Source organism: Tamandua tetradactyla, chromosome 1 (assembly GCF_023851605.1).
Source record: "Tamandua tetradactyla isolate mTamTet1 chromosome 1, mTamTet1.pri, whole genome shotgun sequence".
Classification (NCBI taxonomy): domain Eukaryota; kingdom Metazoa; phylum Chordata; class Mammalia; order Pilosa; family Myrmecophagidae; genus Tamandua; species Tamandua tetradactyla.
In genome coordinates, this window is record NC_135327.1 from 107,712,342 (window position 1) to 107,727,787 (window position 15,446).

At 38.3% G+C, this 15,446-nt stretch overlaps 1 protein-coding gene across 8 annotated transcripts in view; it reads right to left on the minus strand.

Moving 5' to 3' along the window:
- Positions 1-15,161, minus strand: part of LRRC72 (leucine rich repeat containing 72) — a 48,268-nt gene extending 33,107 nt beyond the window's left edge. Inside the window, exons 1-3 of one of the 8 annotated variants that reach the window (XM_077122410.1) lie at positions 14,949-15,157; positions 10,632-10,705; positions 1,008-1,077 (exon numbers count right to left, since the gene is read on the minus strand). In XM_077122410.1, coding sequence (XP_076978525.1) covers positions 1,008-1,077; positions 10,632-10,705; positions 14,949-15,032 — 228 coding nt within the window. In that variant the 5' untranslated portion in view covers positions 15,033-15,157. Of the gene's footprint in view, positions 1-1,007; positions 1,078-2,658; positions 2,819-10,631; positions 10,706-11,043; positions 11,068-14,350; positions 14,445-14,948 lie in introns of those variants that run through there. The other 7 variants (XM_077122383.1, XM_077122388.1, XM_077122391.1 and 4 more) reach the window with 7 other exon arrangements.
- Positions 15,162-15,446: the final 285 nt, after the last annotated feature.

The following is a 15,446-nucleotide window of genomic DNA, read 5'->3' on the forward strand; positions in this document are numbered from 1 at the left end:
TAAATCTAATCAAGGATGTAAAGGACTTGTACCCACTAAGGGTGCGGTTGGAGGATACTACCTACTAAACCCTAGCCTCCTAAGCGAGCTCTAAAGGCCATACTCGGTAAGCCTGAGGAGGGGTCCTGTGGTTGGGAACTGTCTGGTGCCTGACGCCTCCTGAGAAGCCAAATCTGCTCATGCAGCAACTGGGAGATAATCAATCATCTTGACCCCTAAAGGTGGGAACTTGTTATGGAACCACTGTAGCAATGTTGATCTGGAGCATGGGTGATTCTGCCCATTGGGGTTGTTTGCCAAGGCCAGGAAACCGTCAGCGTCTAGTACCATTTGAATAAAATGTCAAATGAGATGAGGATTGGCCTGAGAAGGAAAGTTAGAGATGGGAGGAGCCTAGCGGGGAGCCTCTGGACAATTCATAAAAGGAACAAAGTCGGCTTTGGACATGTTAGTAAAGTAAGAACTTTTGGCTCCCCCTTGCCTTTTCTCTACTCCCCACCCCTCCCCAGTTCCATGCCAGCCCTAGAGTGAGCTAGGATGGAGCAGAAAGGAAAAAAAAGCAGTGGACCATACCTCCATATCTAAGAGGAGGCAGAAGGCCATCTGCACCCAGCCTGAGCTGCATAAGAGAGGAAATGTCCCATTTGTGAGCAGAGATCAAAAACTAATTAATACAATCTCCTAGATATTCTTATTTCTGAATGAGCACTATGTTTTTCATTACCTAAGGGAGATGAGGAAAGTCATGAGATTGCCCTAATTTTCTTCCTGGGAAGAGTTAATCCCCTCTGAACAGTTTTGACAAGACACAAAGACAAAAGTAAAATTGCATTATGATAATCGAATAAAGTATACTTATTCAATATACCAGCTACAGATGTATCAGTTTCTTACCTAAATTTAAATTAGGAATTTATAAAATAGTCATACCTTTAAAGATCAGCTCTATTGAAATATGAAAGTAAGAGGAATAATTTTAGTCATTTAAAAAGAAAATATAAAATTACCTTGTTATGATGAAGCCATAAGTATTTTAATTTCTTAAATCTAGAGAGATCAATGACCTCTGTCAGTTCCCTAGAATGAAAAAAATTGTGAACAGTAAAAAGACTGGCCATAAAACGTGACATGATTTGGGGGTAACTGAAAAGGTCTCTCTCTTTGTCCTTTCAAATTTGCTGGTTCATTTACCTTCTAATTTCTTAACTTCCATCTTTATAACTTTGTTTATCTGCTAGTTAAAGCAGATACTTAAAGGAGAGCATTTTATTACATTAGCAGAAATTTACACCTCATTCTGACTGAATGTATCGGGACCACAATTCAAAACATGTTATATTAGGGAGATGGTGGAGGGAAAGGAAGTGTGGGAGATACTGGTCTTTAAATGTGTGAAACATCATCGGCTCCTGCTTCAACATTGTTTGTGGGATTCTTATTTTGGAGTCAGTCCTGTTGTTGGACTTAGAGATGGAAATTGAAGGACACAAACAGACAAAGCCTGAATTAAATATTTTATTCCCTTTTAATTATTTATTAATTATGGGATCAAAATATTACCCACTTTTCTTGAACTATGTGAGAAGCTGCCCAAGTGGTCCTGAGCCTTGGAGCTGATGGGTGTCAGTGAGCAGAGGGAGAGACACATGGCCAGGGGTGGGGAGGTGTGGTCAGCTTATGGCTGAGGCCATTTGACTGAGGTGCTGCAGTATTTAGATTCCTTTTAGTTCTTCCTTCAGAGCAGAATGTGGGCCTCAAGTACATATACACATATATGTATCTGTTTATCTATCAAGCACACATTGTGTGTCAGGCATTTTTCTAGGCACTTAAAAATATTAGTGTAGATATTATATATATTAATTCCTTATAGTGACATCCTCTCACAATTTTTACCATGGGATACAGTGGGATGAATAGTTTCCTAGTTTTGTGAAAACAAATATATTTTTTAAAGCACATAAGTTACTTTATAAATGAAAGAAACATTTCTCACCAACTTTTTAAAATGCAATTTTATTGAGATATATTCTCACACGACATAATCCATCCAAAGTATACAATCACTTGATTGTATGATATGGATCATAGTATCAAGATATAGTTGTGCATTCATCACCACAATCAATTTTAGAATATTTTCATTACTCCAAAGCATAGAAATAAAAATAAAAAAGAAAACCCCAAACATCTCATACTTCTTATATCCCTAATTATTATTATTTTTGTCTTTATTTTATTACTTATCTACACATACACTGGATAACGGGAGTGTCAGTCACAGGCTTTTATAATCACATGGTCACATGATAAGTGCTATATGGTTATACAATCATTATTAAAGATCAATGTTACTGGATTATAGTTCAACAATTTCAGAATTTCAGGTATTTCCTTCTGGCTATTCTAATACACGAGAAACTAAAAAGAAATATCTATATAATGAGTCAGTAGTTATAATCATTTGTTAAATCCTAAATTCTCGGTTAAACCTTGTTCTAGTTTGCAAGCTGCTGGAATGTGATATACCAGAAACGGAATGGGCTCTGAAAAGGGGAATTTATTAAGTTGCAAGTTTACAGTTCTAAGGCCATGAAATGTCCAAATTAAAGCAAGGCTATAAAAAAATGTACAATTTAAGGCACCAGGGAAAGAGACCTTGATTCAAGAAGGCTGATGACATTCAGGGTTTCTTTTCAGCTACAAAGTCACAGGGCGAAGTCTGCCACCTTTCTCTTCAACAGCTTCGCTCGGGCTCTATCTGTTTTGGTGGTTCTAATGCTTTTTCCAAAATGGCTCCATCTTAAAGGGCTCCAAAAAGCAACCCCACCCTGAATGGGTGGAGACACATCTCCATGGAAACCATCTAATCAACAATTACCACCCACAATTGGGTGAGTCACATCTCCATGGAAACAATGAAAAAAGCTCCCACCCAGCAATACTGAAGGAGGATTAAAGGATTTGGCTTTTCTGGGGTACACAACAGATTCAAACCCACACACACCTCCTCCCTCTCATTTGATCATCCTCTCAATCTTCAGGGATATCTGGGCAATGGTCATTTCAACTTCTTTGTGCTGGAAAGGGGTGTCAACATTACAGGGTAGAGAAATAAACCTGGTTGATGTTCTTGGAGAGACTGGTATCTCTCAGTTTCAGGGCTTACTGGGTATAGAACCATAAGGAGGCCTTAAGTTTCTGAAAAAATAAACTTAATAAGTAAAACTTTAATTGAGTCTTAGATAGAGCCCAGGGTATTCTGTAGGGTTTTCAGGAATACAGTTGGTTGGGGCTTGGCATACTGCGACAATTTGCAATATCTGGCTGAAGTCTGATAAGAGTAATCAGCAGAATGACTTCTCAACTCTATTTGAAATGTCTTAGCCACTTTATTTTGCTTCCCTCTTTTGGTTAAGAAGGTGTTTTCAATCCTCCAGTGCCAGGGTCAGGCTCATCTTATCAACTTTTTATAATGAAAATTTTAAACTTAAGAAAAGCTGAATAGTACTGTGAACATTTGTAGACCTTTCATAATTTTTACTATTTTGCCACATATATGCTGAATTTATCTATCCATCTATATATTTATCTATTTATCTATCTATCTATATCATCTATCCATCACATATGATGGAAGTTAAGAAATTATGTACCCCAACACAGACATGTTCTTACCCCTAGTCCGCATTTCTGTGACTGAACCCATTGCAAATAGGATTCTCTTGATGATTTTACGTTTAGTTTAAGTGAACTATCTGCATGAGAGTGGGCCTTAATCCACATTACTGGAGGCCTTATCAAGAGAGAAACACAAGAGGAGACAAAAGTCAGTGGAAAACTGGAAGAGCAGGCTAAAAGAAGAGGCCTTTGCCCTTTGAGAGGGAGCTGAGATGTAAGCCATGGAATCCCGAAGATTGTAAGCAGCCAGCGTCAGAATGCTACAGACTCGGGAGACCGCAAGCCTTGCCATTATCTTGATTTCGAACTAGCCTCAAAATCATAAAGTAATAAATTCTGGTTGTTTGAGCCAACTCATTGTGAGGTATTTGTCATAGAAGAAATAAAACTAAAATGAGACTCCATCTCTCTTGGTGAATCATTTGAAACTAAGTTGCAGTCATTATTGCAGGCACCTTACTCCTAAAAACTTCAGAATGCGTTATCATCCAAATGAGGACATTCTCCTGCCTAATCACAATACCTTTAACTTACCTAGAAAAATTAAAGTCATCATTTAATTCATTCATTAATATCATCTAACATATTATTCATATTCAAGTGTTCCACATTGCCTCAACATTTCTCCTATAGCGTTTTACTTAAATCCAGAATCCCATCAACATTCATGCATTGCATTTCCAGTTGGTGTAACTTTGGAGTCTCTTTTAACTCACAGTAGCCATCCTTCCTCTTATTGACCTTACATTTACTTTTTGAAGATTCCAGTTTTCTTATAGAATGCCCCACATTTTTATTTATCTGATTGCTTTGTAATGATTAAATTCAAGGTAGATCACTTTTGCATTACATAGGTGGTGATGTGCACTTATCATGTGAAATCAGGAGATAGATTACATGAGTTTGGTCCACTCTTGATGCGGCTAGGCTCAGTTATTCGGTTAAAGTGGTATCTTCTACGTCTCTCTATGGTAAAAGTAAAAACATTACAATTGAAAAATAATATGTAGGGCAAACTTTGAAACCATGTGTATATCTTGTTCCCTAACAACTATTTACTCAATGGCTTTAGCTTTGATTGATGATCTTTACGTGAATCAATTAGCTGACTGAAGATTTTAACACAGTGGTTTTCTAATGCTGTCATTCCTTTAACTTTCATTCATTTTCTCTTTTTCTCCCACCACCCTCACCTATCTGAAGAATTTTTTCTTAATCCCTTATTACTATTCTATTTTTAATTCTCAAATGCTCCCAAATGGAAGGACTTTCAGGCAGATTCCTGTGTCCTTTTGACAAATACCATTCATCTTTGAACACTTCCCAGTTTTCTGGCACAATGAAATGTTCTAGGCTACCCCAAAACAAATTTTAACAGGAAACTTGCACACAATATATTCTCTTCTCTCACTCTTATATGTAGCCAATTTTTGGAAAATAGCACTTGGACCTTGGTGCACCTTAACTATTGTGATGGACAATAATGACTGCATGGTAGTTTCAGTGACTCCCAATATTAAAAAAAAATCATTATGTGGTAGCCTCAGAGGCTCTCAGGACTCATTAGAGAATTTCCCCCAGGAATTGCCCATAAAAGTTATTTTAATATATTAATTTTTTAAAATATTAACTGTGTCAATTAAATCGATTTCTTTGAATTAGTAATATTGATGTTAACTCTTCAGCTATTAGATAAGGTAAAATTCACATAACATAAAATTTACCACTTTAAAGCAAACAATTTAGAGGTATTTAGTACATTCATAATGTGCAACCACAATTTCTGTCTAGTCCAAAACATTTTATCATGTTTCCCCAGGATGAACTCACACCATTAAGAAGTTGCCCCTTATTTCTCCCTCTCCACTGTCCTTGGTAACTGTTTTAGTTTCCTAAGCTACTTAAAACAGATACCATGAAATGGGCTGGCTTAAATAATGGGAATTCCTTATCTTACAGTTTGAGGCTGAGAAAATGTTCAAATCAAGGCATCATCAAGGCAATGCTTACTCCCCCAAATCTGACTGCTTGTGATCCGCTACTCTGCCACATGGCAAGGCATATGGTGGCATCTGCTGTCTCTCCTTTCTCTTCGGGGTTTCTTTACTTTCAGCTTCTTGCTTCTCTGGCTTTCTCTCCCTTTCTCTCTTCTCTCTCTCTCTCTCTCTCTCCTCATTCCATTTATAAAGTACTCCAGTAAACAAATCCTTTATAAACTCATAAGATTCATCATGAATGAGGTGGGTCACACCTTCACTGAAGTAACCTCATCAAAGTCTGACTTACAGGAATGGATTGGATTTAAGAACATGTTTTTATGGGGGTATATACATCTTCAAATCACCACAATATCCATTCATCTGATTCTTATTTCTCTGAATTTGCTTATTCAGGACATTTCAAATAAACGGAATCATACAATATGTGGCATTTTTTGTCTGGCTTCTTTCACCTAGCATAATGTTTTCAAAATTCATCCATGTAGTAATAAGTGTAATTACTTCATTCCTTTTTTATGACTGAATTAATATTCCACCGAATGTAAATGCCAAAATTTGTTCATCTATTCACCCACTAATGGGTACTTGGGCTCTTTTCACCTTTGGCTATTGCCGTTAGTGTCGCTATGGACATGCATGCAAATGCACTTGTTTTAGTGCCCCTTTTCCAATGTTTTAAAATAAATCCCTAGAGGAGTAGAATTCTTGGGTCATATGGTAATTCTACGTTTAATATTCTGAGGAACTGTGAAACAGCTTTCTGCAATGGCTGAACCATTTCACATTCCTACTGGCAATGTATGAAAGTTCCTGTTTCTCTACATCCTTTGCCAACACCTATTATTTTCCATTTTTCAAAAATAGCCATCCTAGTAGGTGTAAAGTGGTATTTCATTGTGGTTTTGATTTGCATTTCCCTAATGACTAATGATGCCAAGCCTCTTTCCATGTGCTTTGGCCAATCGTGTCTTTAGAGAAATGTCTATTCAAGTTTTTTCCCCATTTTTTACATGGGATATTTGAGTTGCAAGAGTTCTTTATATATTGTGGATACTAGACCATCATTAGATATACATTTTGACACTATTTTCCCCCATTTCAAAAGTAGTTTTTCCACTTTCTTGATAATGTCCTTTGATGAACAAAAATTTTAAATATTTATGAAGTCAATAACAATTTTTTTTTCTTTTGTTGCTTATGCTTTTGGTGTCATATCTAAGAAATCATTGCAAAATACAAGGTCCTCATATTTCTTGGATATACAAATTCATGTCTTTCATCAAATTTGGGAAGACTTTGGTCATTGTTTCTTCAAATATTTTTTATTTCTGTTTCTCTCTCTCTTCTCCTTCTGAGACTCCCATAAAGAATATGCTAGTTTGCTTGATGGTGTCCCACAGGTCCCTTAGGCTCTATTCACCTCCTTCTTTTTTTCTTTTTGTTACTCAAATTGGATAATTTCTACTGTCCTATCTTCAAGTTTACTGATTCTTTTTCCTTAGTTCTGCTGTTGATCCCTGTATTAGTTTCCTAGGACTCCCTTAGCAAGTTGCCCCAAGATATGTGGCTTAACACAACAGAAACTTATTGTCTCACAGTTCTGGAAACTAGAATTCTGAAATGATGTTGTCAGTGCCATGTTCCCTCTGAAATCTATAGGGAAGAATCCTTCCTTGCTTCTGGTGGTCTGCCAGCAATCCTTAACATTATTTCTCTTGAAGATGCATCACTACAATTTTTGCCTTTGTCTTCAGATGGCTTCCTTTTGTGCTTGCAGCTGTGGTCAAATCTGGGTCCAAAGCCCTTTAACATCTGCCACCATCATCACATGGCATTTTCACCTCTGTCTATGTGACCAAATTTTATTCTTGTCTTAAGGACACCAGGCACATTGGATTAGGGCTTGCTTTAATCTAATCTGGCCTCATCTTAACTAATGACAACTTCAAACACCTTATTTCCAAATAAGGTCACATAAACAGAACAGGGGATAGTATTTCAACATGCACTTTTTGGGTTCTTCATTTAACCTATGAAAAAAACCTCCCCAGTGAATTTTTCATTTTAGTCAATGTAATATTCAGGTCCAGAATTTCTACTTCATTCATTTTTATAATTTCCTTTTTTTGTTGTTGTTGATCTTATTTTGTGCATACATTGTTCACCTCTAGTTCTTTGTGCATGGTTTCCTTGAGCACCTTGAGCACGTTTAAAAGAGTCGGTTTAAAGTCTTTGTCTATTAAGTTCAAATCTGCGGTTCTCCATTGACAGTTTCTGTCGATTTTTTTTCCTGTAAAAGGGCCATACTTTGCTGTTTCTTTGAATGCCTTGTTATTTTTTGTTGAAAGTCAGGCATTTTTAATACTACGATTTGATAACTCTGGAAATCAGATTCTCCCTATGTTGATTGTTGAGGGCTGCAGGTGCCCCTAGGTTTAATAAGTTTTACAAACTATTTTTGCAAAGCTGTATTCCTTGCTGTGTGTGGTCACTGAAATCTCTGTTCCATTATCTTAGCAGTCAGTCCATGACCTGACAGAGATTTCCTGAAATACCTTGAAACAGAAGGAGAAATAAGGAAAGAATAAAAATACTCTCTCAATCTTCAAAGCTTAGATTTTAGCTGGGGAACTTCTTTAATGCTAAGCCAAGCTACCTACAATTCTGCCTAGTCTTCAACTCCTGCCTGGGTTGAACCCACAGATATGCCAGAAGTGTAAGCCTAGGACACACTCACATCTTTTCTGAACACGTGCCTGGTCCTGGACACGTGTGTTACATTCCATCGTCCCCTGGTGTATATGGTGACTCTTCTGAGCTACTGTTCTTCCAAGATCCTTACTCTTCAGCTCCTCCTTCCTTGGATTTGGAACTGTCTGCTGCTTTCGCATCTGTTGTCTCTAGCCCCAGGCATGCATGGGTAGTATATGTCTTTAAATAGATGCTACTGCCACATGAAAGCCACCCTACCCCGAAGCGAGAGGGTGAGAAACCAAGGTCAGCCTTTGTGTTTGTCCCTCTGGGAATCACCAAACAGGTCAAAATGTACAACCATATTATTATAAGAATGAGGCCTGTATTAGCCCTCTGGACCAGCAAGCTGCCCCGGGAATGTGGGTGGCATCCCCACAGCCACTGCTGCCATGCTGAGGAATGGGAGATGCAAAGTGGATGAGTCAAAATGGCATAGCGCTCTCACCAAAATTCTGCAACTCTTTTCTTTCTTAAGCAGTCCCCTGATTGCTGTAATTTTTGTATTAGATTTCAGGGTACTGAAAAAGTCATTCTGCTTGTCTTTGTGCTGGTTGTTTCAGGTGCTGACATATGCTGATTCTTTGAGTACCCTACTCTATCCATGACAGCAGTCTGATTCACTTTCTCAGGGTACTTTAATTCTTTCAAGTCAGAAGGGTTCATTCTGCACATAAACCTGTTCTAAATCAATGATGTACCATAACATTTTAAGGTGAGGCTAACTGAAGAAAATGTAAAGTAATTCTACTAATGATGGCAATGAGTTTGTGCTGACAATAATACAGCAACAGTTTTTATAGTATATGTTCTGTCACCATTCCATAGTTACTCAAGCAGACATTGGTAAGACACTTCATTTTCCAAGAGCAACTAAAACTTAAGCAAATAACTCAGTTTATTGGTGTTTAAGCTGTGAAACATTTTTCTGTTCCTAGCTAGACTAAATGCTAAGTATTCTTGTAATAAAATATATTGTCCTTCACATAAGAGGACCACTAATTATCCACTGTCAGAGAATCAGCACTTCTAATTTTTGCCTACTATTTTAAAGCAATTCTTATTGTTATATTTACCCATGTGATCAATAGAATACAGTTGTAAAAATCATGGCAGACTTAGAAATGCAAACTTTGACCATATAAAACATTTCTCATTATTGTAAAATTAACTGATTTATAAATAGACCAAAGGATGACCTCTAGCTGTCAGAATTCTTTATAGCACCTGTTCCATACAAAATTTATATTTAAAAAAATCTCAAATTAGCCAGCTATGTATTCCCTTCCTACCAAGAGATTCAAAGCCATTACAAAGATGAATAAATGTTTACCTCTGTACTAATAAGTTAAAATAAAAAAAATTTATAATGAGAAAGATATATTCATTAATAAGGGATATACTCAAAGCACTAGAAATAAAGGTGATTAACTTAGTTAGGGCATTGCTATTAAAAAGCAAACTGTGAGTGCACAGAGGGTAACTTACTGGACAGGAACAACTGTTGGGTCCAACCCTGCTGTAACTTCTTGTTCCTTGGTACAATTAAGTGTGGGGTTGTTAGATGGTATAATAAAAGAATTAGAGCATAAAAGGGATTTTTAGAATAGGATAGGGGTACAATGAGTCATTATTCTCTAATAATATGAGCTATGCTAACACTCATTTCATGTTAACTATGTACCAGACCATTCCCTAACTTCCATTAATGCATCTAACTTTACAACAACCCTGTGAGGTAGGCATTATTATATAGAAAGAATAGGATTGCCAGATAAAATACCAGGACATCCTATTAGATTTGACTTTCGGAGAAACAACAAATATCCCAATTATTGTGTAGGACATACATACATTCAAAATACATTCATTATGTCTCTGAAATTCAAATTTAACTGAACATCTTGATTTTTATTTGCTAAGCCTTCCTAACAGGCAGGTTATGTGACATGCCCAAGATCACGCAGGTGAGAGAGAAAGAGCTGAGATTCAAATTCAGCCTGGTTCTATGTTCTTCGTTTTACTCCATTTCAATACTCTGCCTCTCCATAGAGACTGTGGACCCTAGTGAGTGGGGAAGTATTTAGAGGGTGGTATTTGTCAACCCAGGCTAGGAGGGGAACAAACAGAAAAGAACATCTGAATTGATGAAATATTATAACACGATACTCTTCCATTCCTTACATAAAATATACTTACTTTTGAGAAAGGAACAGCTCCGAGACATCAACATCCCTCTTGTGGCCACATATCTTCAGCTGATCTTCAACTGCCTGATAACATATAATTAATCTGTCAAACCACATTCCAATGAGCAAAAATACTGAGGCATTTGCAATCAATAACAATAATGTCTACAAAAAGATAAAAAAAAGGGTGAATACGGAGGCAACCACTCTAAACTGATAAATTCCAACACTACAATGATATATTATTTACTCATTTTTGTGGTTGAATTTCATTACCCTTAATCCTGAATACAGATATGTAAATGTCTATTCACAGAGAAAAAAGTGCGTCTGTGTACACATAACAAATACACTCAAAACAAGTCTTTGTTCTCTATGAGGGAAGGTAATTTGTTCTTTAAATAATTATTCATCAATGTTACTTCAAACATGAAGAATTGGTGTTTGGTAGGTTTCCCTTGTTTACAGAAGACATCCAGTATCAGGTTTGGAAATGGAGGAAATAAAACATAATGGTTATTATGATAGAAGAATCTTCTATGGGCCAACACACTGTGCCTGGCACCCAGTAAGTTCTCAACACATCTGAGAAGTGTATAAATGCCAGTTTTCTACAAATAAATCGAATACACATATTTTTCTCTTGTTTTGAAAAAGCAACATTATTTTTCATGAGTTACTATTATACTTGTGCCTTGGGAATTTTTGGTGGAGAAGCAACTTTTATTCCCACCATTTTTTTGGTAAACTATAAATCCAGTAACAGCTACTTAAGTGATTCTCTTTTTATTCTTAAGGTCCCTTGCTAAATCACAAAACAATATTTATAGGCCACATGGCTTGAGACGATGTGGAAAAATTAAAGCCCATCTATAATGTGTAATGAAAAGAGATAATCTAACAAGACAACAACAAAAGCAAAAATATAATCATTGCAATTCTGGAATGTGACAAACCTTGTAATTATCAGAGTCAAAATAATCACCAAATTTTAGCTAGGATTTCTTGTGGGTGGTGAAGTTGTATTGTCAGTAAGTACTTTATGAAATTTTATGCTGGTTTTCTTATTTAATAGAAGATTTTAAGAAGAGTTAAGGTTTAATGGGGTAGACAAATGTCTAAAGAAGCAAAAGAGGTGGGTATCCTAGAGATGGTGATCAGTAGTTAATTTATATTCCCAAACTTCATTTGTTACTGTTAAGCAAGCTGAGTCTAGGAGCCTGGAGAATTCATAGATTTGGGCTTAGGCATTTCCATCGGGGAATTTTGTTAATTTGAAAAGCAAGTTGAATAAACCCACTGGATCAGGCTTAGGTATTCTCCTTTGCGATTTTAACTTAAACATCTAACTATCAGCTCCAACTATGCACAATCACAACTTTGCAAAGTATATGGATGTTAAAGGGTAAAGTAGAATTAAAGTTTGTAGGTGTGATGGTTTGAAGCTGTATGTACCCTAGAAAAGATCACATCCTTTTAATCTATTCCTGTGGGTGTAGACCTACTGTAGGCTCAACCTTTTGAATTGGTTATTTCAATTGAGATGTGACCCATCTCATTCAAGGTAGGTCTTAATCCTTTTACTGGAGTCCTTTATAAAAGGAAACAAAAAAACATAGAGAAGCTCAGAGAAGAAAGCCAGAGAGATGCTAAGAGAGACAGAAACTAAGCTCAAAAAGAAAACCATAGGCAGAGCATCCAAAAGCTGAAAGCAGCCAAAACCAAGAGAGAAGGACCAGAGGACACTGCCATGTGCCTTCCGATGTGACAGAGGAGACCCAGGTCACCAGCAGCCTTTATTCAGGGAGAAGGTACCATTCTGTTGAAGCCTTCATTTGGACATTTTTCATGGCCCCAGAACTGTAAACTCGAAATTAATAAATCCCCATTATAAAAGACAATCCATTTCTGGTTTATTGCATTTCATCAGCTTTAGCAAACTAAAACAGTAAGCATATATTAAAATTATCAATGTGCTGTTAACTTGATCCAGTCATTCCACTTCTAGACCTCAAAAATACACAGGTACATATACACTAAAAGAGACGAAAACTATTCCTCACCTTATCATGCACTCTCTGTAATTGTGAAGTACTTCCCACTAACTGGAGAATGGGTTAAGACAACCTCATAATGCAGTATTGTGCAATGGTTGAAAATATATAGACAGGGGGATATCTAGATGTGTGAAGATATGCAAAACATATTTTTAAATAAAAAAGCAATTGGCAGTATACTATGTGTAAATGTAGCAATATTTTTGTTAAAATAATATTTATAGGTTGAATATATGCTTACAGAATAAATACAATCCAAATTGTTAAAAATCATCACTTGAGATCATGGGGGACTTTTGCTTTCTAAGCAATATGTGTTTTATAATGTGTTACAAGAAGCATCTATGAGTTTGTTAATCAGAAAGTAATACACATCTAAAAAAATTTAGCCATAGGATTAAGATTTAAAGATTTATATTATGTTTTGAGAAATAAGAGATGAAGAAGAAAACTGAAAGTATCAGCATAATATGTAAATTGAAGTATAATTAATTATTTACACAGCTTTTTATCAGAATACATTTCTTTCCAACCCTAAATTCCATATGAATCTGGTAACAAGTATTAACATTAAGGAGCTGAGAACCATGAAAACATGCCAAGAAGCTCAAGTTTCAGTGAATCCCTCGTGGAGCAATTCCAGTTCCCAATCAACACACAGCTCACAGACAGCATATTTTCTTCATCTAAAGAAGCACAACCAGCATTCTTCAAGATTAACATCTTTTAAAATAATAGGTCCAAACAGATTCATTCAGCTATTTATTGAACCACAAATACCGCGTACCAGTACAGACAGGAGTCTGTAACTGGCAACTTTGGTTAAATGTAGCAGTGAAAATTAGGTACATTTTCATTGTCAGCAAATCTGTTAGCAGGGGAAGGAAGGACCCATATAATGCTATTCAAGAAGACTGCAAGAGTTAAGGGCCTTGACAAAAATATGGCGTAGCAAATTCAGAGAAAAATGAAATTACTGTTGGCTTGGGCAATCTGAGATTTCACAGCAGGACGGGCAGTGGTGACACACATTGAAGGACAAGAGGTAGAAATAAGGTGATGGACTTTTTAGGCAAAGGGGGGGGAATTCACAAATGATAAGAAGTGGGGGAAGAAAGGGTAATGCATGTATGGCTGCACAAATGATCATAATCATTTGATTATGATCTAATCAAAAGGTCCCACCCAAACAATAGGTCTGTCCCCACAAGATGAGATTAAGATAGAAAAGAAGTTGGCATTTCTAGGGTACATAATAACTTCAAACCAGCACAGGATGTTACTCAACAATGTCTAGAATTTAGAAGGCAATTTCAGGAACCTGTGGAGGGGTGACGGTCAGATATCCAGTCTTTATAGCATGGAGCAGGGCAAATGGTTACTATTACAGGAAAGTAGAAAACAGCGCAGAAACGGATGTGGCAGGGCAGTCCTAGTACAGAGAAGGCGAGAAGCAGCACCCCCTCCTGAGACCCCCGCCACCCTCAGCGTCTAGCACCTTAGCAGCTAGATAAAATAGATGGTTGAAATTTGTGGAATTATTAAGTTCTAGAGAAATAAAAGCTGTATTAAAATCTGTAGGAGAAAGAAAATGCCCTCTCTTATGATTTTCATACTGCAATGATGGATAATTTCCTGTACCTACAGGCAATCCACAAACGTTTGGACTTACTGCCCTATAGCTTCAATTCCTGATCGCACTCCCCACCTTGTTTAATCACAGAAGGCCCGAGCCTTGCCGAAAAGTTCTGCAAACTCGAGAACACCTTGACAGCTCGTGTGTCACATTCTAAGTTCTTTTCCCCACAAACATTCCTTTGGCCATTATCCTGACTGCCTCTACTCTTTGCCTGTGTCATTCACCACACACCCTTTCCTTCTCAACGTGACCATCTGCATTTTAGAACATCTCAAGGATATATGTAGCTTCTGTTAAACCTTTTGGGAATTCATTACTCAGGACTCCGTGTTCGTGGCCTTATTACCTCATCTCCGAACCATCAAAATGACCTATGGAGCAGATTTTACTCGGGGAAAACATCAATAAACGTCTGGCCCCGTGGGTCAGAGGCAGCCCCCAAATCCTACCCGGGCGGACAGGGAGCTGGGCTTCCTCTCTCGTCCAGGTGGAGGGTCTGACTGGGCTCCGCCGGCCTCCGCCCCGGGGGTAGGGGGCAGGGGGCTCCCGGTGTGGGGTGCAGGCAGGGGGCAGCCAGGTGCTGGGGCATGGGGGGGCGGGGGTCTCCAGTGTGGGGGGAGCCGCTGCTCACCCCGCGACTTCTGTCGAGCGCCTTGTCGGACTCGCTCGTCGGGTTGGCGCGGCGGAGGCTGCGGCCCTTCGGGTTTGGGATCATGGAGACACCCGGGGGGAGGGGGGAGCGCGACACGGAGGGCCCGGGCCGGCCCGCTCCTTTTCTTACTGCGACCAGCAGCCGCCGTTTCCGACACAAAGCTCTGGCCAGGGAGGCCCTGAGCCCCGGGGCCTCTGTGACGCGCGGGTGGGTGCAGGCGGGAGGCCGGTGGCGCTGCTGGAGGCCGAGGCGGGTGAGAGGAGGGTTAGGGTGGGTGAGAGGGGGCCGGGGCGGGTGAGAAGGCCCAAAGTGCAGTCACCAGGAGTAAATAATTCTCCATTTCACTGAGTTGAGCTCTGAATGTCAGGAAATGTAGGTTCTGAAAAATAGACGCGCCTTCTGTGACCACTAGCCACCAGGTGGAGCAGCTCCCGTTTGGAGCCTGGGGCAAAGAGGAAACAGTAGTATAGTTGATCT